General features: G+C 37.4%; 1 protein-coding gene across 1 annotated transcript in view; it reads right to left on the bottom strand.

Moving 5' to 3' along the window:
• NFIB (nuclear factor I/B) overlaps window positions 1–20,408 on the bottom strand; it is a 67,188-nt gene extending 46,780 nt beyond the window's left edge. Inside the window, exons 1-4 of the mRNA XM_008945833.1 lie at window positions 20,321–20,408; window positions 9,385–9,453; window positions 7,135–7,255; window positions 5,175–5,293 (exon numbers count right to left, since the gene is read on the bottom strand). Of these exons, the coding sequence (XP_008944081.1) occupies window positions 5,175–5,293; window positions 7,135–7,184 (169 nt within the window). The 5' untranslated portion in view covers window positions 7,185–7,255; window positions 9,385–9,453; window positions 20,321–20,408. The remainder of the gene's footprint in view (window positions 1–5,174; window positions 5,294–7,134; window positions 7,256–9,384; window positions 9,454–20,320) is intronic.
• Window positions 20,409–26,169: the final 5,761 nt, after the last annotated feature.

Genomic DNA, 26,169 nt, shown 5'->3' with positions numbered 1-26,169 from the left:
GTCGGGACCTGGGAAGTGGAGGATCCCACAGCTGCTGGCCAATCTACAGGTGAAGGCGATCCAGCTGTTTCAGTTTTAATGGTATGCTGGCATCTTGGCTCTTGACTGTTGGTAGAGGTGGGTGAGGTGTAAGAGAGTGAGCATGATGAAGAAACTGTAAAATTAAAATTCACTTCATTGTATATTGACACTCAGTATTTCCAGACACCTGAATACTACAGAATTCCATGTGAATCTCTCCACTTTTATGATAACCAGTGTGCACTGGTGATAACCCATTTTATTCATTTACAATACACACAGTGTTGTAGCACTAGAACAGTAAAACGGACTTCAAGGACAAATATTGAAATTGTCTGCAATAATGTCCATACACTTTGTCAAGCTAGCATTTAGAAGGGAAGCCTTAGGTGCACACACTGTGCTCTGTTCTGATAATCATGTTTTGCTATGAGTTCAGGGAAAAAGTATTTGATTTACTTACCAGTTAAAAAATCAAAATGTTCAACAACAGTTCTTAGCCTATTAGATCAAAAGTAGTTTTTTTATCCACGGCAGTAGTCACTAGTTTTGCTGTATTTTTAATAACTTCCTCTTCCAAATGGGGAGGGTAATTTTGTTTTTTTCTGTAGAAAATTTTGTCCTCCTCAGAATTTTTGAAACACCCAGTGAATTTACTATGCACCAGTTTCCATCTGTTTCACAAAGTATTGCCACGCTACTGCAGGAACTCAAAATTTTGTTTAATACAGAAGCATGTAAAGAATTCTGTAACAGCAACCAAGACTGCAAAACATTTACAGCTAACTACATTCTAGATCTAGATATATTTCCAGATGTTAGAAATGTAAGACATGATTCAGACATTAATGAAGTTAATAAGACATTCAACTAGAAAAAAATGAGTTCCAGGAGAGAACACACAAATTGCACAAGATCTCAGAGCAGGCACAGAAATTGAACTCCTGACTCTCATGCTAGGGCTCTATTTCTAAGTAATGTACAGTTCTCAGGCTTTTTGCTTTCTTAGGCTTTGGGATTTTTAGAGGATGGCTAGTTATTTGGAAGGCTAGTGGTAGAGAGAAGGTTTGGGAGAAATCTTTGCATCTTTAAACCTGCCTGTTTGCTCTGCAGGAAGATCTAACACCTGTTTCAGAAAATCATGCAAGTAGAGTCACAGTTTAAAGAACAACAGAATCTTCCCACAATGATTAAATGTATGTAACTCAAAAGAAACACTGTAAATCCACAGCTGTTTTTTTTCAAGCTGTTTCTGAAACTTTTACACATACTATTGTGGTTACATAGATTTTCAATATAGTCACAAAATTTTGCAAGTAAATGTCCAGTACAGTTTCATGGCTTCAGAAGCCTTTGTTTTCTTCCATAAGGATTTATAATCTCACTTCAACATGTATACAAACAAAAAAAAAAAATTATTTTAAATACTAATTTGGCTTAGGGGTTTTTTAATATATTTTTATAACACACATAACAATACTAGAGCACTAGATAATGAAGCTACTGCTTATAACCCTTTACATATTGGCTTTGACCAACATTATGACATCTGAAACTCCCATTTTCCAGATATGCTTACTTATTTCTGCCCAGAATTACATCTTCAAACAGCCAACACCCTTAAAATAAACTATAAAATACAACATCTAGAAACCTTATAAAAACATTTTTGGAATTAGTATGACAGGAAGAAGAGCGATAACAGCAAAAGGACAAAGTCTGGAGTTTTACAACTGAAAGTAGAGTGTGGTATCAGGAAGATTTTCTTGTAGTTGGATTAGGTTTCTTTTTCTTTGTTTCAGATGACACTCCTTGGCTAAACCACAAGTACTCCTATAGTCACAGTCCTACCCTTCATGATGCATGCTTGCACAGTAGAGAAGCTGTACAGACTGTGAGGATTACAACAGAATCACTCATACAGAATCACTCCTCTCCATATGTCTATTTACCTACTAAAGTAATGGTATTTGTTATTCGTATCAGTAAAAGGTTGGTCTAACCTGTTCCACCCCACTGCAAATTTTCAACTGTCACATTTTTCACCTCAGTACATTTCTGTCTTACCCATTAATCTTTGTCCCATTCTTTGTATCAAAATGGTTAGATACTGCTCAGACACTCAGGAAACTTCTAATGCTTTATTCCAACCTGCTTCAGTTATCATTCTTTTATTGTGAACATCTCCACTTCCAAATTGCCACTGATATCTCTTTTCTGCAACTTTACAAATGCAGCCAAATGAAGACGAAAAGCCTTCACGATAAAAGAATCTTTAAAAACTATGTAATTTCTTTTTCTAGGAAAATACATTACACTTAAGTATACAGATGAAAAAAAAAATCTCTATTTCAGGTGTGAAGGTAGAGACTTTGCTCTGTCAGATTCAAAACAGACTGAAACTAAAATCAAATGCTGTATCTTGGTATCAACCCTATTTCTGATTTTGTTTCTCTTAGAGAAGTTAAAAATTGCATCAGGGTGAAAAAGAAGCTACTTACCCATAAATATGTTATCTCTGCATATTCTCGTTTGTGGGTACTGCAGAACATTTCAAATTTCTGGTGCTAACAACCTCTGGAGACTGCCTGGAAAAGCAGTGCCTGCTGGGACTACATGAGCCTCCCCTGGTGACACTGGATGAACTCAAATGTGATCCCAAATGGATTCTCCTTTTGTCATTTATGCTTAGCTTCATATGACACACAGATGTCCATGGGAGAGAGGGAAGTAGTACCAGTGAGCTCTCTGGCATAGAAACCACCTCCAAACTTCTATTATCTTTATGCTTGCAGGCATAAGGAAACAGAATACAAGTTTCCACAGATCTTATATCATGGTAAGACCTCTGTGTCCAAAAGGAGCTTTACACAGTTACACGCTAGTATGAAGATGATCTCAAGCATCTAACAGTAGCAGCAGAACTAATATGCCAGGAGGTGCCACATACCCCTTCCCAATGTGGCCACATACCAAAGACAGGCTCTGTGGTCACTACTTTACAGTATTTTTGCAGCAGAAGGATAACCTTAAAAAGTGGTGGAAGCCAAACATAAATGGTTAGGAGCAAAATGCTTATGCTTCCGCTAGTACAATGGTTTTCAGACTGGATAGTAGTTTATCTGTCCTTCTGCAAGAAGGGAAGAACTTCTTAAGGACAAAAAAAAAAGTCACTCATAGTGTCTCAAAGACAATCTTTCTGCCAGGGCTCTGGAAAAACTTCACTAGGCCCAGCAGTGCTGGAAAATAGGATAGTCAGGGAGGAATGTAAACTCCAGGAAGCAAAAAATAAAATTCACTGATTCAAGTCTATTTTATTGTCTTTCTCATCTTTTGGAATTCTCTAGTTTATGAAACATATAGAGAGAGTTAAAGGCTGTCCAGAGGTCAAGTTACCCAATACCACAGAAATTAAGTAAAGATTCATTGTAAATCAACTCAAGCGATCTGAACAATAACATTGTTCACTACGAATAAATGTGACATGAAAAAGGCTGGTAAAACTGAATAAACCCAGGGTTCACAAAGCAGAGTCCTTTGCAAAAGAATGATTGAAGAGCTAAAAAGCAATTGAGATAGCTGGGAACTCCAGAGATCATCTCTGAAAGTCTGTGTCAGCAGGACTCGGGCTCAGCTGCCCATGTAGCACTGCATTTCTCAGGAGTCCCTACAGCTCACTCAGCAGCACAGAAGGACTTAATTTCACAAGTGAAGATATGTGGACACCGCTTCAGAGAGGAACAATGGTCTGTTTTCCTCACAAACACAAAAATAATTTATTTTAGAAGTACAAAAATTAGCTGGGGTACTACCCTGTCCTTTATGCAAAAACACACTAAAGTGTCATGACAAAAGAGGTAAGAGTCACAGAGGAGAATACTTTGCCCAAGAGGGAAGATTCTGGCTGGCAGAAGTCCTCTTTCTGAAATTTGGTTATGCAAAGCCACAGGCAAGATTTATTTTTTTTTTTTTAATTTAACAGCTAGAAATAAAATACCATAGCCTCCATGGAAACACAAAGTAGAAAAGAAACAATGAAGAAAAAGACTAGTAAATACTGTGTGAGAGGACCAGCCTAATGATGAGAATGTAAATCAGAGGGCAGGCAGAAGCAGATTAAAAGGAGACCAACTATAATGAAAATGTGAAAATTAAGGCTGAATTAAATACCAATCACATTACTTTGCATACAGAAAATTTAGTAGGACTAAAAAAACAAGGGGGGGGTGGGGAAAGAAGCCTATAGCAATATAAAAATGAGGTAAGAACAAAGGGTCTGTCCATTACTGAAGAAATGAGAGCAAATGATGAGCCGTGGACAGGGAAAAGGACAGTAAACATTAGAAGATCAGGAAAGGAAGCAAAGGTATGTCTTTTTATCTGTTTCACTTTTATATACTGTGCTTTATATTTCACAGACTCTCCAAATAACTGCAACACCTCAGCCACAGGATCCATTAACCAACAGAATACATGCGAGTTTAAACATATTTTTACATCGCAAAGGTGAATGAATAGATTTAGATAGGAATCTGGATTTACAAAGCATGAAGATAACATGAGGAAAAGTTATGACAATTAATTTTACTGTCTTGACAGTCATAATTTTCCTCTCCACAGAAACACGTCCCTTGCTTCTGGTAAGCCACACAACACCCTTTAGCTTATGGATATAGTCCCATAGATCTGGGGGTGGGGGGGGGAGGGGAATGTCAGGAAAAAGCCTATTGGGCCTATTCTAAGTCACATAGTATGGACTAGAAGCACATACAGGAGTCTGTCATGGCAAAACAAAATCTGTGTAGAGTCAACTATAGTAAGATGTTTTGGTTTTTACTTGAAACCACTGTCCTCAAAATCCTGCTAGGATGATCACAGCATATACAATACCAAGTACTTCACTTTACACACATCTTTTCAAACAATATATAAGGTAACCACTAGACAGAAAAATTATTACGTGGTTGTATATACCATATCCTTTTGAATGTTGCTTTTAACTACATTTACAAGAGCAGCAAATACGCACACCAGACAGAAAAATAATGATTCTGCTAAAAAAACATCCTTTTATTGCAATAACGGAAAGGCAGATGCAAAGATTTATTGTGTACTTGAATATATTCAAGGTACAAGAGTCCCATGTTACTCACCTTGATCTCTTTCATGCCATGTCCGACTCCCTGCAGCTGGTGAATTTGGAGAAGGATAAAAGTCTCCTGTTGGGCTTGGCTCCATATTTTCATCTATGGAGATAGTTTTGGGTCTTTTGCTGTTGAAGTAATATGAGATTTGGCAATGAATATGATATGCAGCTAGTAGTGATATATGAACTGTTTGGATTTCAACAAATGCTTCAACAGAAAGCAATTCAGGCAAACAAAGCACTAAAATGCAGATATTAGAGCTTACATTAACTTACATAGATTATGTTATTTAATAATATGGAGTGCAGGTATGTGCTTGCATTTTTCACATAACTAATATTTCAGATGTGGCATGAATGGATAACATATAAAGTACTAATAGCATTTGGCTGATCAACCAAGAAATCAGTTCCTGTAACATACCAAAGAAAAGCTGTGTCATGAGAGTGTCAAACACTAAGCAGAAACCATGAAAGTAAAACAAAGAACTGGAAAAGTTTTACTAATAACGTCGAGGTAAAAGAGGAACTTTCTGAATGTGCTAATAAGGAAAAAATGTAGTTTACTATATTTCAACAGTAGTTCACTGTATTTCATCCTAAGCTTTTCAAAGAGGTCTAACCTGAAACAAAATCTTTTTGTTTTAAACTAGTTTAATTAAAAACAACAAAAGGCCTATATTTCAAGTCACACTACATAAAAGAAGGCAGCATTTCAATACAGTGGAAGTTTCTTTGTACCAGCATATACTGAAGTTGTTATGCTGACTGCCAAAAAAAAACAGGACAGAGGTTTAATCATTGTGGTATATTATGATTATTATTGTCACTCATAATTTTTATTATTTAGACAACACTGTGAGAATTAATCTGCCCATTTCTAAAATGTACTAGGAGAACCATCAAGCTGAAAATACAATGAAAATACAAAAATGAAAGTACATTTCTAAAATGTACTAGGAGAACCATCAAGCTGAAAATACAATGGAATGAAAAAGCAGAATATGAGCAAAATAACTCAGAAGCAACAGGCACTGGTGGAAGAGAACCCCAGATCCCTCACAGTCCTGTTAAATCCTATCCCACTGCACAGACACTTGCTGACTCACTGGGGGGCAGAAATGTGGGACAATGAGGGGTCCTATAGTGCTTGTGATTTCATAGTACATTTCTTAGTTTCAGAAAACTGGAGGCCCTAGGGGGGTGTGACAAGACAATACATTATCTGAGAGTGAGAAAGAGGGCAGAGAAGATTCTTCACATCTGTGGGCCTGCAAGCTGCTCCTGAGGGAGGGAACTGTGTCTTTCTCAGAGTTAGAAAGCAGTATGTTGAAGCAAGGAATAAGTGGGTCCCTCAGATCAAAATGCCTGTAGCAGGCACACAAAGACCCCTGAGAAAAATCAGAGATCCTGTGACTACTTCACATGCTCCTGCTTGTTCCCACTGTGCTGGGAAGTGTCCCTTCTAATGGTGAGGCAGGAAACACACTTGCATGAGCTGGTGCAATGCTATGGATAAAGACATCTTGCCTTTGTATACCTGCCCTAATGGCTTTCCACAGGAAATAGAATCTGTCCCAGCATATCTTTGAAGACAGAGGTCCAAGAAAGACCCCTCAAAGACAGTCTTTGTGCCTGCAATCATCCTGTGGCACCAGGCTCTGCCAGCAGGTTCCTGGCTGCTAGACCTTCCTGCAACTCAGGAGCAATTTCAGGATGTGTAACTGCTCTCTTGGCAGATGATTTAGTGAGCACTTCAAAACCTGAAGTTATTATCATCTTTGATATCAAAAGCAATGACAGGCAAAAATGACACTACTTCAAATTACAAGATTACATAAGTAGCCCACCTTACAAAAACAGAGGAAATTCATAAAACAGTTGGCTGGTGACAGTATTTGTGAATTGCTTTTCCTATAATATTAAACCAGGTTTCAAATTAGCACTTATTTCATTCAAGTTTTTACCTGCTTGGTGGAGAGGACAAGGACCTCTGTAGATTTACACCCGAATTCATATCATGGTAATATGGTTGGCTCGGAAGCTCTCCAATTGGGAAGTTCACTCCAGTTCCCTGGGTTATGGGTGCTGAAAAATGTATAATCATAATGCATTAAATATAATTTCCTATCTTTTTAGTCATTTTTTCATTTTTAACACTGGGAAAAACATCAAGATGTTACTACATGTATCTGATTTCCTGCATCTTGCAGAAACCAAGTGCAAAAAAGTTCTATCAATGTTTATATATTTTAAAAAGCAAATTGGCTTCCCCAGTCCCTAGAAATCCCTTCACAGTTATGTAGGCATAACATATTTGTCATATAATAGATAACCTGGAACCATCAATATGAAAAAGGTAACACAAACCTCAGAACAAAATCAAGATTTCTGTACAAGGACTTTTGTAATGATTGTGGCAGGGTTTATAAGGACAGCCAACATTATTTATTAAAGAACTGAAATAACTAGAAAGAAAAAACTTGTGGACACACAAACTCCTTTTCCCTTCCTGTTGACTCTTTTTAATTAATAATAGCCTCCTTTGCTAACAGCATGCTTTGCTGCCTCCTTTTTCTTTCTGCCAGTGCCACAGGTACTGCTTCACTTGTGTACACCTACACACAAACACACACACGCAGTGTTATCTTCACCTCCTTACTGAGTCTGTGTATCATACGCCTTGGCATTTCAAGAATAAATTACATCTTACATATTGTGGTGTATTTACCTCTGTTCACTGTCTGTGCATCGTACATTTTAACTACCTTTGGCACTTAATAAGTACATGTTGTGTAACACATCTGGATGTTTGTATTTTTCCCAACAGTTAAAGTACAGCTCTGTTGCCGCGTGAGGTTAAACAAATGCATGGTAAGAAAACCCACAGAAACCACATGCTTTAAAGCTTATTATTAGGAGTTTGTCATGTATAACAGCTGCAAAAGGTATGACTTCACAACATAACTATAATACTGATTCTTTTTTAATCAATGGCCTGATACTTTGAAGTGTGTTTAACCACCTGACAAATAAAAGAAAGCTGTGCTTTGCATATCTGCAGGCTCCTGAAACAGCAAAACCATACCTTCAGCAAGCACCTAAAAGAATATGTCTTAACACTGCAGGGTGGCTATGCTCAGTATTTTCTAGAAGAACTTGCTATAATTTTAATTGTTGAATAGTAATTTCTGACCACAGCAAATGAAATGGCACAGGCATCTTAAAGGTAACTAGATTAATTAAATTCCTCAAGGATCTTAACCTGGCAGGAATTATCTCCTGTGCAAAATTTGGACAGAGATTTGGAAACGTATTTCACTGGTTTTGCCCTTGTCTCATCAGAAGAGGTGTCTCTGGACAGTGGTTATAATGTTGGTGTCATCACTGCAGACACTCTAACTATTATTTTCAAGCATTATTGTTCACTTCTGAATGAAGTCTTAAGAGAAATACTTTAAAAGTATTAATACTAATGGAGAAGAGAAGTATTTAGAAAGCAATGCCAAATGAAAAGATGCACTGATTTTATGTCATATTATTACAGCAGATCCTTAGATGTCAACAAAACAGATCTTCTTATTTACATTCATTCGGGGTTTTCTTTCTGCAATAAAAGCTTCACCTGTCCTTTTATATTTACGTTTTATGTTACTTTTTGTGTGTGTTGGTGTGCATAACATTTCTGATGCCAAAACAAGCCACTGTAATTAGAAATTCATTTACAGCCAGTGCTATGAGTAAAAGAAAAATAAGCGTATAATACATTAACTTAGTCATCCTTTATATACAGGCTGTGATTCTTCTTTTAAGACCTACAAATTCAAAAATGAACTAAAATAATAATCAGATGGTTTAGCAAAATCCAAGGTTGTATAGGACAACTTTAAAAAGCTCCAAGTATAACAAATAGAAGGTTTTGCTATATATGGTAGTTTTACTGACATCTCAAAATGTGCAGAGTGACACACAACAAATGGATTAGATCTTTAAATATCAAAGACACAAAAGAAAACTTCTGTTTGTTTTACTATAAACACAGTCAAGATGAACTGTAATGCTGTGCTCAGACTGTGTTAGTGATGGTGATAGTGACAGAGACATGCATTTCCTATGCATCTTACACCTTGGGGAGAAAAAAAAAAACTTAAAGAAAAAAAAACTTTACTTGATTATAACAGCCACTGGAAATTATTAACTGCAAAATTATAACTTACTTCTGGACACCCTCACAAGTTCTGACACGTTGAACACTCCGGATTTTACAAAACTGTCCTCAAGATACACTGAAAAAAGATCACAACAGTACCATGAGAAGATTAATAAATAACTATAGATAAGGTTATACACCAGCTAACAACAGTATCAACAGTCCCAGAGCTATAATACACAGGGCAAAGTACAATGAAATGGATCACATGATCTAATGACAGCTGAAATTTAGGCAGAGGTGCAAAAAATCTTGAGGAGCTGTAAGAAAGCCATTTTTTACTATGTGTACAAAACCTAACAAGCAATAAACCGACTTCCCAGATAAACATTCAGAACATGTCTTAAAACTAGTTCCTTTTATTAGCAGCTTAAATTTTTAAGTCATTATTGAGCTAAGAATTGTATCAACAGGACTAAGCAATTTCACCGTAGAGTAGTACTGTCCTTGCATACATTTCTGCTAAACAGATTTTTATTTAACTCATGCCCTGCTGATAGTAACTTTAAACTACCACCTCCACAACCAAATAATCACCTCTGAGGCAGATGAGAGTTTTAGTAAACTTTACAGTAAAAGCAGGAACTGGGCAAACCAGCTTAGCTACACAGTGGGGTTTTTATATACATGCTGAATTACATATCTAGAAATCTATGTTTAAGAAACCAGTTATTATTGGTTTGTCTTATGTTTATTTATTCTAGGATAAATCTATATGATATACGTTCCCTGACATGAAATCCAGGCACAACCTGGATTACTGCAACTTGGAGTGAAAAAACAACTGATAAGCAAGACCTACCTCAGCAGTCTAATTAGATAACTTCATAAAAAGGGAGGTGAGAAACACATGTTTCTGTGGAAGTCTCATGTCAATAATCACTGCATAAACTGAATTAACTGAATTTGAGATTACAAGGCACCATAGCCCTTATAAGTAGGAAACACTAACCATTTGCCAACAGAAATATTTAGATGTATACTTGGTGCACATTGGTGCTTCAGCAGCATTATTTTTTTTTATCACAGAGAATTCCTGTGAGATGGTGCAATAAGAATTCCTTACTGTGGTGGTGTTAGTCTCTTTTCTGAATTAACAGAGTTTTTTTGTTGTGAAAATACACTCAATTTTCTGTTCCAAATGTCTGAATGAGTAAAAGCACTCTAAATGTCTTAACTAAAAAAAGAAACAAATTTTAAAATACAGCTACTGGAATATTTACTGATTTGGAAAACACTGGTTCAGTACTATTGTCTTTAGGCTTCTTTTGGCAGTTACTGCTTTCATCTTCAAGCAGTTTAAGATAATGCTGCCACTATAATCAGAAAATTGACTGCAAATGCAGTGCAATTCACTTGAGAGACCTGTCCTTGGTATATCTGGAGAAATCTCTACTTAACTTTTCAGAGTCAAACAAGGAGGGCAGAGGCAACAAGCTCTTTTCACTGCTTACTAGCAGTTTTACTAGGCCCACAGATTTCTTTGTGTGGATGAAAACATGACACAGATTCTCAAATATTTATTTGACAGAAGCTGCCATATACATATAAAAAAATCCCAAGAGTTAATGTTGTTTTTTCCCTTCTTTCTCAGGTTTCATTTTTTAACCTAACAATGAGCAAGCTGGATGAGTGCTAATAATTCCCCGAATTATGGCAGTTTTTCCCTTTTCTGTTTATTTCCTCCAGCATGAACAGTCTGAAGTAGTATATGGAAGGGAGATTTCCAAATAACAATTTAGTTTCTTAATTTTACTTGGCCTGTAAGTGAAGTGTAGCTCCAAGCCAGCATACAAACATGCAGCCAGCTCTGGAGCTGCTAATGAGACAAGACTGAATTCTGCTGCTGATCCAAATACCACTACTTTCAAGCACAACTTCTCTCAGTCAAGTAAGGCTAACGAGATTTACCCAAGTTTAGGTTAGTCAAGTTATCATTACAGTGAGAACAAGCCCAAAGGTTCACAATAAATAAAGAAAATGCCCATGTAGAATGTTGCATGTAAAAACATAGATGTATACACATGTATGCACACACACACAGGCATTTAATCTTCAGGCTTCTCTCACGAATTCTTAGTTTTTCTCACTGGTAATATCACAAGAGTATATCCACACAACACGAGGAGCAATATAGTGTGTTTCTCTCCTTATGATAATGAAATGGGAGCAGGCAAAAAATTCTGTCACTGAGCAGTAGTACGATTTATCACACCCTCACAGAAGAATGCATTATTCACTGCTTAATAACTGTCTTTCAACCAGGTTTCCTCCTGCTTTGGACAGTCCAAAAATAAAGACACACACAAGTACACACAAATGCTTTGCCTGGCATTAGGAAAGAAAGGGAAACTGCAGCTATTGTTCAGCTCAATCAACTTAAAAAAGAGCTTGATTTTTTTCTCTGTGTAATATGACAAAGTATTATTAAAAACACTGATGCAACAATAAACATTTTATGCCACAGGCACTAGAGTAACTTCATCCTGAGCCTTTATGTTCTAACAGGGAAGGTGGATTCCAGTGGTGCCCCCAAGTGCAGAAAAATAAACACACTGTGTTCAGTTCCAGTACCAGTGGACTTCAACAGTTTTAACTAGGTAGGAAGACAATCAATGGCAGGTAGATCATAGAAGTGTTCTTGGCTCCCGGCTGTGCAATAGGAAAATGTTCTGTGCCATTAAACTGCAGTAATTTGTTGCAGAGATAAGAACTCTGCATATAATAATGGATAAACAGCAAAACTGTATGTAACAGCACAATTAATGCATAAAATCTCCATAACGCACACAGAAACTAATTCACTTTTACAGTCTATTGTTGTATTTCTCATAGAGGATTTACTGTATCTTTTAATGACCAAGATAACACTTTATTGTCTTCATTATTCAAACCTAATATAAGTACTGAGCACTGTCATTTATTAAAAGTCATTTTGCCTGAGAGATGACACTATCTGAAATGAATTTCACTAATTGCCATTACTCTTACCAATCTGAGTTCTAGAAAAATAACATTTCTGCCAAATCCACCATTGTGCAGTTCTGTATAAATAGTCAGCAACTTCCAACCCCCATAAATAAGTGGACTTTTTGTCTGATTTCCTTTTACTTTCTGTACAACGTGAGCATAAAATCTGCCCTCTATCCTTACCTTTTTTACAGAAAATTAATTTCTGAAAAATATGTTTTCCAAACAATATTGCAATGACCAGACCAGTGCCATCAAGGATGAAAGATTAACAGGTTAAGCCAAGCAGCACTTCTGATCAAGCTCTCCTCACATAGTCAGTACAAGAAGAAACTTTCAGTAATGCCTCCAGCTGCTGTAGAAGTTATTCTGCCCTAGTCCTCCTAAACAGAATCAAAGAATCATAGAATGGTTCAAGTTGGAAGGGACTTTAAATATTACCTATTTCCAACCCCCCTGCCACAGGCAGGGACACATCCCATGAGATCAGATCACACAAAGCCTCATCCAACTTGGCATTGAACACTTCCAGGGAAGGGATAGTCACAACTTCTCAGGTCAACCTGTTCCAGTGATTCACTGTGCTCACAGTAAAGAATTTCTTCCTTACACCTCATCTAAATCTACCCTCTTGTAGTTTCAAACCATAACCCCTCATCCCATCACTACACTCCCTGATAAGGAGTCCCTCCCCTTTAAGTACTTGAAGGCAGCAATAAGGTCTCCCCAGAGCCTTCTCTTCTCTAGGCTCAACAAGTGCAACTCTCTCAGCCTGTTCTCACAGGAGACATCTTCCACTCTATTCCTGTGTTATGCCTTCAATAGCTAAATTACAAGTACAGCTTTTAACCATGCTAAGACTTAAAATGGAAAAAAAAAAAAAAAAAAAAAAAAAACAAATAAAAAAAAAAAAAAAAAAAAACTACTGAAAAATATTTTCAGTTTGTACTAACATTCTTTAAAAGGCTTGTTCTCAGACTACTTAAAATCTTACCAGTGACGTCTGGCTTTACAGATTTCCAACCAAACTTTTTTATGTCTTCAGATTTAATTGTACTTTTACGAATAGAATTTTGTTTATGTTCTGCTACATATTGGCTACTGCCAAAACACAAAATTTCTTCCTGGTATCATTAAACATTTAGAATTTTTCCCCAATACAGACTTAAATTTTGAGCAATTTATAAAGCAGGAGTAAATATCCAATCAGTATAGGAAACAATTTATATTACTCTACTTTTATTTCAAGATCTTTACAAAGAGGAATTATACCAAAGTGGATAGAATTACTAGCTGTGAGACACGTTCTACATCAGGAGCTACTGCAGCTTGGCTTTAAATTATGTGATGCAACGTTCTGGATGCTGCTACAGGACTGACTTCTGAAACTGCTACAAATGGAGATTAAACCATTTCATTGTATAGCTTCCTTTGCTTGAGTCTTTGAAAACTGACTTTTAGGGACCAGCTCTTGTTGTTCTCTACAATATCTAACCTCTACAGGAAGCTCTTTATTAATCCTAGTGCCATAGCTACTATTCAGAGTCAGAACTGGTAGTAACCAGTTTTCACATTGCATGCATTATGAAGCCAATACCTTAGAAATTATATCAGAAACCACTTCCCACTGAAACAGAATGTCTTAAAGGCAGTTAAAGGATGGATCACATGACATCAGTGATGATGTCATTTGGAAAAGTTCAACTAGAGTCTGTCCAGAGAAAGACGCTATTTTGGTTATTGCACAATTGTCTCTGCCCTTTTTGCATACACAGTTTGTTTTGGTTTTCTTCCTGAAAGCAGCAATGACATTGCAACTGGGACAGGAAACGTTGCAAAAAGGTACCCTGAATCCACTGAACTTTTAGCAAAATAAGGAACTACAAGCTGTCTGTGCCGTTTTTAAAAACAAATGAGATTTTCAATACTCTCAAGTTAATAACCAGAACTATAATACCCTTCAGTGATACAGTAATTTGAAGAAGTAAACACATGGTTTAATGGACTCTGGAATCCATGTACTAGAAGCCTGAAAGTCAGTCTGCCCCAAAACTTAGCAAGAAACAGAAAGTGTAACTAACACAAATGCATACTCCCTTCCACTCTAGATGGTCACAGGTTATATACAAACTCCAGCCAAGGTTTAAAAAGAGGCTGGGAGAGCTGCTTTTAACAGCTATCTGACTATCAGGTACCAAAAAGGAATTTTCTGATGCCAAAGCAAGTTTCTGCATTTCTCCCTGGTAACATAAGAGCTTTTAGTAAATTCTTGCTCAGTGCATGCTTTGAGGTAAAAACCATTGCACTCACCATTGAACACAATTGCATCAGAAGTGAACACAGCACCATTTACACAGTAGATTCATAAAGGATAGCTGATGGAAACAAAAAGTCAGAGGTAATCCTAAACCAACAGACAGTAGTAATTACCCACACCAAATTTCAAACCAGCTTGCAAGGCCAAAAATTCTTCCGTTTGGAAAAAGGGGCTGTACAATCTGTGCAGTTTTCTGATTGCCATGATAGCACAGCTGCGCCATGTCCCCAGAATGCCCCACCTAGCTTAGGGATAAGCAGCTGATGAGGAAGAGTATCACCTCTCAATCACTGGCATTACTAATTCATAAAGTATTTGGGAAAGGGAGAAATCCACAGAAAATCAAGCCATGATCAAACCCAGCCCTGTTTTATTTGAAGATCGCTATCTGAGATGGCATGGCTGCAGGCATACAGGAAAGAGCAAGCATTTCAGATTATCCACTTCCATGCAGGAAAAGCAAGGTAAATATATGCTTGTTTAAATACAATTTTGTTGGAATCCCCAGACTGCTACTATGGCATCATTGCTTCCATAAGAAAAGCTGCTTGAAATTATGAGGCCAGGGAATATCTCTTTCATTCTTATTAATTAGGGGGCTGATTCCCCTACCACAAGAGGGTAACTTGCAATACACTAAAATAATGAAACCATCTGTGTACTGAGTCAGGCAAAACTCAAAGACATTCACTTACTCCATTTCCAAAAGACAGCAAAGATTGAGATCACATTACTCTTCAGACTTTATTTCTGAAACTATACATCCTAAATCTTAAAACTAAAATACTTCTATCTAAACCAGTCATATTTATTACACATTTCTTAGGGCTTGATCCAAAAAGAATGTTCTCTCTGTGGCTGCTAGCCCATGTGAAAGCACAAAAAAGCCTTTGGGGCTCTACATCTGCAAGACAGATTTGCATATTGAGAGATAGGTGAGGCTGGTTGCAAGCTTTTTGGCAAGACTTTCTTTAATTAGGGAAAAAAAAAAAAAAAAAAAAAAAGATTATTTTACTCAGGTCTTCTTTGGAAATTGTTCCCAGAATAAAAATTCTGGTGAAAATAGAACGGGAAAACCAACACCAGAATTGTGAGGCAGAGGCTGGATATTCACATACCTATGCCTCATTCACATTGAAGCTCTTATCACTAGATGACTTCCCTGACAATATATCATAGGTTAGCATGGAACAAAGAAGAAGGGAAAGACTGGAGAGGAATGAAACATGGAGAGAGAGTTTCTCAATATCTCTGTCTAAAAGTATGTCACCTCATATAAATAATGTAATATTCATCAGCACACAAGCTCAAACCTGAGTCATCTGCATTCCTTATTTAGTCCAGACTGACATTATAGCATCTGCAAAATTTATATGAAAATATCCCTTGGACCAGCTAAAGCAGTGTAAATTCTATTGGGAAAAAAAAAAAAAAAAGGAAAAAAAAAAAAAGGCAGGAGGTCCCTTTTGCTAGGAAACATAGCTCTAATAACCTCTGAACTCAAACCTCTTGGATAAAAGCAAAAATCTGAACACACTTGTCTTCTCTTGCTGATGAGGTTTTTAACAGTCTCTGTGAAGAGAGTTAGGTTTCCTTTGCACCTTCTGAAAAGTTATGGTTATCTTTTATGTTACTCCATGCTGGACAAGAACAGCTCTGAAATGTTGAAGGAACCTATACAACAGAAGATTATTCTCCTCACAGCTTCATCCTGAAGACATTCCATGATGAAGGACGTGAAGTTCCAGTAGGAATTGTTAGCCAATCCCTTAGTTTTCCAGTTCTCTTGATTCCTCAAATTGTATCCAAGTCTCTTTCCTATCTTATTGTCTTATCAAGGTAACATTTTACTCTATCAATATTGCTATTTCTCACTCTTATTTTAGTAGCTTAAAAAGGCTGTGTTCAAAGATTTGAGCAACATGTCAACAACTGAACACAGCAGTGTTAATGTTGGTGTATAAATAAATCAAGTCTGCCAAGTAGCAACCTCACAGCAATGGCAGGTAGCAAGCCTTCTTATTAATGTCAAACAGTTGTAGCCAGCAGGCAGTAAAGGAAAGAAAATTAAAGCAGACTAAAACACAGAAAATCCTCTACCAAAAGAACTAGCTAGTAAGGATTGCATCACTGGAGACCAAAGTGTTACGGCTGGTCTCAATACCATAAGTTTGCTAGTAGTTCTAGATCTTTTTATCTTTTTACTCTCATAATTTTCTTATACCTAACAATTGAACTTACTGACAGATCATTCCCTCTGCCTTCAGTACATATCCTCCCATAGCCTTGCAGCTATTTCAAGACACACATAAGGAAAGCTTTCTTTTCAGATTTTCTTACGCTATATAAAAGACCTATGGGATTTGCAGGGAGCCATTGCGTATTACAATAGCAAGAAACAATGTCAGCCTAAAGTAGTTGGTTTGGGTTTTCTTTGACTGATAGTGTCCAAGGCTCCAAGTACTTTCAGTTTTAAAACATATTAATGCAGGTGTGCCTTTACCAGTTTAGTCACCCTCAATGGGTCCGTGGACATGCCCACTCTCCCTTTGAAACCATGTAAACTTTTAATAGTTAGCATCACTCTAGTATAACATAAACTTCCAGAAATTTAATGACTGGTACGGGCAAGAGCAGTGTTTGAACTCTTCTCTCTCATTTCAGTTCAGCTCATCTATCTGTCTGGCACCTTCTTAACAATTCCTGTGGAGAAGTGACCTTTACAACCTAGTTCTCAGAAAACAAGTTTCATTCCTTAGACATATACCAGATGCAAGTTATTAAAACATAAGACTTAGAGGATGATATCCCTGGATCTTGCAACAAAAGCTACATATACTTTCACCACAAGCTGCACCATCTTAGTACTGTATTATGCTATCACAGTATTCAGTGTATTTTTAGGAACATATCGTAAAGAATTCCAGCAAGTGCTCTTAATGTTCTTTTGTTTGGCAAGTGACATTACCCTCCCTCCGTGGTTGAGACAGCAAATTACCAGACACCCTAAAGAATGCAACAGTCTAGCCAAACCTAGAAAAACCCACTTTTAACACCAGCAGCCTCGCCAACTACCACTCAGTTTCCAACCTCCTCTTCCTTGGCAATCTTCATGAAGGCAGTGGTATCCAAAAGCTAACAGCACCTACCCCTTGCCAACAGCCTGGCTCCCTGACATACAGACATCAAACCAAAACATGACAGAAGAATAAACTCTCCTGGCACTGTTAGTCCATGTGCTCCTGCCCTGGGACCAAAAACAAACCTCATAATGGATATCCTCTGGGACTCTGACAGAAGTGACTGTGAGGTTCTAATAACAAGATTCATGTGAAGCACAGAATAAAAAGCAGAATAAGAAAGAACAGGATGGCAGTGCTTTTCCCAAACAAGCAGAATGGAGTGCAACTCCCTCTCATTCTCCTGCACATCCCCAGAAGTCCTGTACACTGCAGTCCCACAAAAACCTCAACACTTTCTCCCTGCCAGTTTAACCCCAACACAGTACCACACAGGGAAGCTGAATGATGCTAGAAGTTCATGTCTCCTCAAATGGAGAGATGGCATTTAATTATGCCTCTGTCTCTGCTTAAATGAAGGGTTTCAAGGGAAGTAAAGCACATCCTCCATTTTCTCTCCCTTCTTGGCAGCAGATAAAAGAATAATACTGCAGTAGAGACTCCAAACCATTAAAAAGTGTTATGATAAATTTCAAGCAGAAAGTTTCATGATGAAACCAGCGACAGACTTCTCTTCCTTCTATCTCCCACTACCTTCTGAAACACTGGAGTCTGTCAAATTTCGGGACATCTGGTCTTGCCCTACAAGGCTGCCAAAAGAAAGTCTATATAGCTCATCTGCTGCCCTCCCCAGGGCTCTGTTGCTGGCAGCAAGAGTCATCCTTGCTGGAGCAGCCTGGGGTTGACTCACTAGAGGATATGATCCTCCCTAGTGAAATATGTACTTCTACCTTCTTACTCCAAAAGCTAAATGGTACTCTAAAACAGAAATTTAAAACATGTTGAAGGGGAGTTTCGTGATCCTGCCTTCAGCTTTGCAAATCCAAAGGCAAAGCACCTTGTCAAATTATAAGGAGTAATGCACTTGGCTTTGTCTGCACTCAGAAACAGAGATCCTCTAAAGCAAAACAAAATGCTCTACAGCTAAACAGTCCAAGTTTTACAAAACTGTGATTATCTGTGAGGAAACTTTTCAGGCTTATTTTAGGTGTAAATTTGCTGGTTGGGGTTTGTAAACCACTATCCTACATAAATTATGTCACATATTTAATAGTGAAATAAAAGTCTATCCATAACATCCCACATAGTCTGGAGAAAAACAACATTGAAGTCTCCAGCCAAAAGTGATTTCAAGCCTGCATCACTGCATCATCCCTTAAAAAAAAAAAAAAAGAAAAGAAAAAGAAAGAAAAAAAAAAAACTTAAATCACTGGGAAAAGAGCTTACTGAGCTATTTGAATTTTTCTGCCCCCATTGTCTCTACAAACATACCTGCAATCTTCCACTGTACGTTTCTGTGTTCTTTATTACAAGAATATGTCTTTTTGAGTAACAGTCTATGATGGTTCTCCCACTTTTGGGTATTCCCATGCAACACACATGACATATTACACCACTTATAGGGAATACTTTGATTGTATGTACAGTACAAAACAATATGCCAACAGTAGAGGCTGTTTTCCCTAATGTTTGGACAAATGCAGAAACTATTCATGTATATGCAACAGCCCGCCATTACGCAATTAATTCTTGGTTAGAGTGTGGTTCATTTTGCATTTGAGAAGAGCAAACAGAGTTAGCTGCAGCCTATTTCATGTAGACGTTTCCAAAAGCCGAAATGAGAAGATACAGCATGACAGTGGTGGCAGAAGTCACTCCTTGCTCATTAAGAATTGATAGCATGTCTGTCACACTAGTTTGTGTTATGCCAATAAAAATCATAAAACAACATTTACAAGATTTGCACAGCCCAATTGATTACAAGGATAACTCTATGAAAATACAAGGAACATTTAGTCTAAACAATGTGGAATGACAAAGTCTGGGTTTGATTTTCTCTTGACTTTATTTTAAGAGAATCCTTGAAAGGACTGTTTACACTGACATCTCTCTCACAAAAATTCCACATCACTAGGATGACCCATTAACAACATGTTCAAAAACTGCTTTGAGCTGATGTGAAAAACACAAAAAATGAAGATATTTGTGTTTTATAATGCATATATAAAATAAAAATAAAGAAGTTGATCACTCAGGTCACAGACTTTAGAGGTAGGTCAATTGTGGTTTGTCTGAGATAAAAGAGTAACTTTAGCATCCGAAGACTTTTACAAAAGTAAAGTTATTTGGGATCTTGTCTCCTTACTCCTCTGCCCATTCCCACTTACAAAATTCTAAAAACTATAAACTGAAAGAAAAATTCCTTAGATTAAAGTAATGTTGATGAAACTACAATTAAATTGGCATTGCCAGTTTAAAAAAAAAATTAAAATTAAAATAATCACAGCTTGTCCTGATTATATGTACTTACCAATGCAAGATCAGTTACTAACCAATTATGCTTTCTTTAACTATTAACAGTAATATCTTTGTTCTCAAACAATGTTAGACGCATATGTTCTGGAACTTATATTTACCTGGTGGATTCTTGGCAGGATCATTGTGGGTTGGACTTCCTGGTTGTCCAGAATCTATAAAGAAATTTAAAAAAAAGTTTTACAAGTCTATTTTGAAAGTATCTAACAACCTTTCAATACCATCCTTCAGCATTAAACTAATACTTAATTTTGTTCTTTAAAGGTCATTTCCCTGACTTTGTACGTGAAGGCATTATTGAACAAAACCACTATATGTAACCCATTTTGCGCAGAAGCAGAAACATTGTGTAAAGATGCAATGGTCCTAATAAGAGGAAATCATAGATCACTGAATAAGGACAAGAGAGTCATTTAGGTAAATACTCAGGTAGTAAACACATCTACAAAAGTACCTTTTCATTTGCTTTCCCTCCATCCCTCAAACATAATATTGAGTAATCAGCAAAGCAGAGGTAGTTTCTTCTCAGGCAATGACCAGAAAGACATACCAGATCAGACAGCTAATGGTGTTTGCAGTGATGGGTCCTGGTTCTTTCTTTACCCTTTCCTTTGCACAAAGGCTTACAGTGCTTCCACAGACTCAGAACTGCACTGAAGATACTACTGTGTGTTTTAATACAATATAGGCTTTGTTTCCCTAGTGTGTGAGAATTGCCATTGTGAAATCAAAGATTATGTAACATAAAAACTAACAAAACCCAAACCCTGCAGACTTCAGAGTGCTCTTTTCATGATACATGCACCTAATGAATCAAGAGGACAATGCAACTTGATGTTAACACACTAAATAATAAATTACATTCTTATCCATAAAAGTAACTGCTTTTAAAACTGTCTAGTTTTTGCTGTAGTTCCACACCAATAACCTAACAAAACCTTTCAAGAAATTATTAATAAAGCCATGATAGACACTCTTGTATACAAAGAGAATGAGCAATTAAAAGATAGACAATAATTTGTTCTGATTATAGGTATCTCAAATAGAGCAGTTTTACAGTCTGAATTAAAAGTATAAGTTTTTTTTTTTTTAAATGTAGCAGTGCTTGCTAGCAGCATAGGACCACCAAAAGATCACATCATAGCACTACAGAAATTGCTACTATCAAATGGACCCCAGAGGGAAGGAAGAGCTCTTGAATGCTCTGCTCTTTACAGTGTCCAAATTAAAGAAAAAAAAAAGTAGAAAAGGAGAAAATTACCTATCAACAAATACTTGTCCTTCAATCCCCATCATTTCCTCTCAAAGCTAATGTAGCCCTCAACTGAGAAGGAACCTGCTAGAAGAAGTTCCTTGAAATATGTTACCAACCGTTATGTAGCTTAGCTAACACATCTTGACACACATGCCTTTAAGTTAACATGAGCTTGATTCTACAGGACATATTATCTGAGAGGGGAATCCATTTTACAGTTCAGGTCCTACTGAATTAATTTGAATGATGGTTGTCACAGAAGGCAAGCATCTGGGGATCTACCAGAGTACTGGAAGACCAACGCACGTGTGAAACCCAGTTCAATAGTATTAGAAACAAATTTAAAACACATTAGATTTTTCCATACTGAATGGGAACATTTTTGCATGCAATAAAATACATATTGGATAGTGAATTTCCAGTGAAATTTCCTCTACTTTCTTCAACCCTGAATAGGAAGAATGAAGGGCAGGCCTCCCAGTTAGACTCTTCACATTCCATGGTTTGGGCACTTGGGTACTCTAAAGAGTCCCACTATACAGCACAATATGTACACATTCAGTATGCCTGTTTCTTTTTATAAGATGCAGCACATCCCTTTAAAAAAATCAACTCAAGTTAATTTGAAAACTCAATCAGCTACAAGATTACACAGCAATGGTCCGAGTGTAAAAATACTGCAGATGTGTGGCTAAATGAAGTGTCAATTTGGTAGCAGATGCAACCAATAAAGCTTGGACGATGTCACGTGGAGAACGCAGAGATTTGAGACTGGATTAATGAGGCCTACCAGAAAATAGCCTTTGAAGTTCTCTCATGTTAAAATCCACTAAAAAGATGCACAAAGTAAAAACTAATTAGCACTTGCACAGCAATTTTCCTTTACTCTTGTACTTTTTCATTGTCAGTATGGCCACTTTCTGGATCCAAGATTTAAAGACTGATGGTAGTTAAAACAATGCCTTTCCATATAATTTACAAATTCATTCTCACACAGTGTTTTGAGGAGTAGGTGTTACTCACATATTCACTAGCAGTGCCTCAATGATCTTGAGAAAGCAAAGAATTATTTTTGGCGGAATATGAGAAGCAATTTATCTAATCCTTCACTTTGAACAGTAGAGAAAGCAAAGAATTGTATTCTGTATGAGAGTATCAACCTAGGTAGCTACACTTAAAGCACACAGAAGCACCTCATTCTCAGATGAGAGATACAGACCTGAGATGGCCAGTGACAGCACAATTCTCTTACCAGTGTCAGTAATTGTAAAGCACTCTCCTGATTTGATTGGATGAAAATACCCTTGCAAAGTACAAGAGAAACATGAACCTTATAGGAATAAATTATATGAATAATAATTTATAAGCAGAGCATTGAATGAAAGGAGACATTGGAGCAATGCTCTTCTACGAGGTGGAGTAAGAGACATTTTTGGGAAGTCACAGAAACTAAGGACACAAAAGATACATTAAGACACTTTAAATCTTTCTTTGTCTTCATCTGCACAAGGTCGTTAATTAATAACATCAGCTCTGGGTTTAAAAATTTCAGGCTTTTCTTCCAGGGTGATGAAGAAAAACGTAAACCAGACTCTTTGTCTGTCTAGCCAGCTTTGAATTCAATTTTCCCAGCAAACAATTATGTGTATATTTTTTTAAAAAATGCTTCCTAATCTAGAAGTTGTAAGCAAAGCTCTATAGCTAGTGCAGATAAAACCCCATCATATAAATGTGAAGAAACTGAAACTTTCAACACTATCATTTAGGTAGCTCCCAAATGTAACTTCCTTTACTTTATTCTTTATCTTTGTGATGTTTTGTTTGGGGTTTTTTGTTGGTTTGTTTGACTGTTTTAAAAGCTTCCTTCTCAAATTTCACTGTCAATGTACTTTTCTTGAAAAATTCTTCTACAAAGATCACAGAAGTACTTATCCTTATTTGCAACAGAGCACAAGCTGATCTGTACATATCATTTCCACAGAATGTCTTTCATGTGCACCTCACAACTATGCTGAGCACATCTTCTGCTCTGCTTTTCTTGGTGCTGACTGCAGCAACAGTCAGCAGCTGGTGCCTTGATAAGTGATTGCTCCATGGATGATCAGTTTATACAAGAATGGTTCAAGCCAGCCTTTGCTCTTATCTGATAGATATTCATGTAACCCCTATACACTTTATACATCATTTATCATGATTCAGCATGGCTACCACCAGGACATTCAAACTCTTATCTTGAATTACTCTTTCTTTTAGAAGACAGTATGAAAGGATCAAACAAGAAGCTTGTATATTTTATACTGAATTGTTTTCCATGTTTTAATTTCTAGGAGTTAATCCTGTTGAGTATGTGTAAGTGTAGGTGACTCTCACTGCTGCCAGGGTTAACTAAAACTGACTGTTGGGGCCTGCTGCTGGTGAGTAAAAACACATCCATTTTCCCTGCCAGAGACTAGCAGAAAGGTGCTACCAGAACAAAGGGAAAAAAAAAAAAAAGTGATGGCTTGTTATCCATTGAGACACTAGATGCTCTCTCCCTTTGCTCTCTCAATAGGCAGCAGCAGGAAGGATGCACACCCCAGCAAAGCCAGGGGAGTCACACTGCTTCTTTTCCAGCTTCCTGAGGGAAACTACAGAGGGACTACCTCCTCGGTAGTCTAATCGTTAATTTTTCAGCTGATAAGATAAGATATCCTCTTTAAAAAGTAAGTTATGCTACACCTTCCTTGTAGGGTATACTGTACAAGGACCTTTGCTTTTAAGGCTTCCTGCATTAGCATAATATTGAAAGCCTTGAAGACAAATAAAGCCAGAATCTGTAGAAAGAAAAAATACCTTCTTGAGCCATGTCTTAGAAATATACAGATTCTCCGCAGGTGTCATAGTAATCAAAGGAACCTTCTCAGTGGTTTCAATGAACACATATTTCTTTCCATTTGCCATGGGATAAGAGACAGCCTTTGCACTCAGTTAATCTCAGATGACAGCTACTAATTTAATCATTCACCAGCATGTAAATACAGCTTGTTCTTTGATAGCCCAGAGTTTGGGTATAAGGGAGGATAAAAGACCAGAGAAATGTGGCATCATGTAAATACCAGTTTGATGCTGTTCAAGCCCTCATGTACCTCATACCATCTGCCTTGACAAACTGACAGAATCACTGCCATGAACAAGAATCACAGCTACCTCCCAGACCATCATCCTTCAGGATTACATTGCAACTAGACATCACAAACTTGAGGCAAATGGCTGTCCCCCTGAAAATCACAAGATCACAGGACACTCTGGTCAAGTGGGCACATGGGGAGGTCTCCAGGCCCAGCCACTGCCCAAGGAAGGCTCAGACATGGGATCAAACTCAGCTTCTCAGTATGAAATCCCTCAAGGATGTTAGCCCAACCTCCATAACCCTCAGCTCCATTGCTGGGCTGTCTTCATGGGTAAAAGACTTTCCAAATCAACTCTTCCTCTTTCAAAGACTTTCAGAACATCATCATGGTAGGAAAGCATTCATGGCAACAAAAAAGCAAGATATTCCCCTCTCCTCCAAAGCAAATCGCATGATTAGAAAAAATCCATAAAGCAAATAAATAATTCCATCTGTGTACATTAAATCATTACCATTAATTACTATCTTCCTGATTTTAATACACACTTATTTTCTACTATCTACATTATTTTACCTGGACAAAGCAATGGCTTGGATTGATAAACTTCCCCAATACTTCTAATAATTTCATTTTGCAAAAGCAACATCTTTCATTGTCCACCATTCCTATACCTGATGATCCTGAATTATTGTACAATGAAAACAATCCTTGTTGTCATAAGCACATTAACCTGAGGGGGATTTATTTTTCACATTTTCTTAAACCACTACATTTAATGGAAATAACTGAAAATTTTGGTTAACTGATTTTGGCTAGCCTCACATCTTTTCCCAACAGCATATACTTTGTTACCAATATGTATTCATAACACCCAAACTGGAACACGCCACAACACAAAGACAGTGACTTGTTTTAAAAATGTCATTCTGCTACGGTTATTCTGCAAGGAATTACTACTCTGGGCTCACAAAGACTTCTGTACAGTATAATGCTTTGCACTTGATATGAAGCATGAGCCCCACAAGATTTTAATGTGCTTGGTGTTCATACAGCCGGTGGTAAATGAGCAGCGTACAGAACACAAGTTAGACAGGTGCAAGTTATGGGGCAGTGGCGCTGGCTCCAGGACAACACTCTACTGGCACACCTCATTGGCCATGAAAGGAAGGATTGCTTGTTGCTCACCTTGCAGACGCTCTGTGGCATCCTCCATTTTTTCAAAGACGTATCGTTAGCTTTGATCCATTTGAAGACCAGTTTTCCACAAATTTATATAAGCGTACCAGAGAAATCTATGTGCAAAGGCTCTTAAGCTGACACAGAAATTACACTCCTGGTCACTATTGATATGAGGTGGATTCAAATCTCAGGAAAGCCTCAGTTCATCCGTTTTAACAAGTAATCCCCACTGCTTTTTGCTCCCTTCATTGGTTTGCACCCAGAAGGCAAGGGAGAGACTTCCTGGGAGACCACAGCAGTGGCAGGAGCTGAAAGCTGGCCGTGCTGATCCTACAAGGGCAGGCTTCATCAGCACTCACGTGCCACACCAGGACCCAGGAGGCACTGTAACAGTGACCTACACTCT

This window comes from Merops nubicus, unplaced genomic scaffold, assembly GCF_000691845.1.
Source record: "Merops nubicus isolate BGI_N331 unplaced genomic scaffold, ASM69184v1 scaffold12900, whole genome shotgun sequence".
Taxonomy (NCBI): domain Eukaryota; kingdom Metazoa; phylum Chordata; class Aves; order Coraciiformes; family Meropidae; genus Merops; species Merops nubicus.
The sequence above is the reverse complement of the archived record's forward strand: the minus strand, read 5'-3'. Positions and strand labels throughout refer to the sequence as shown.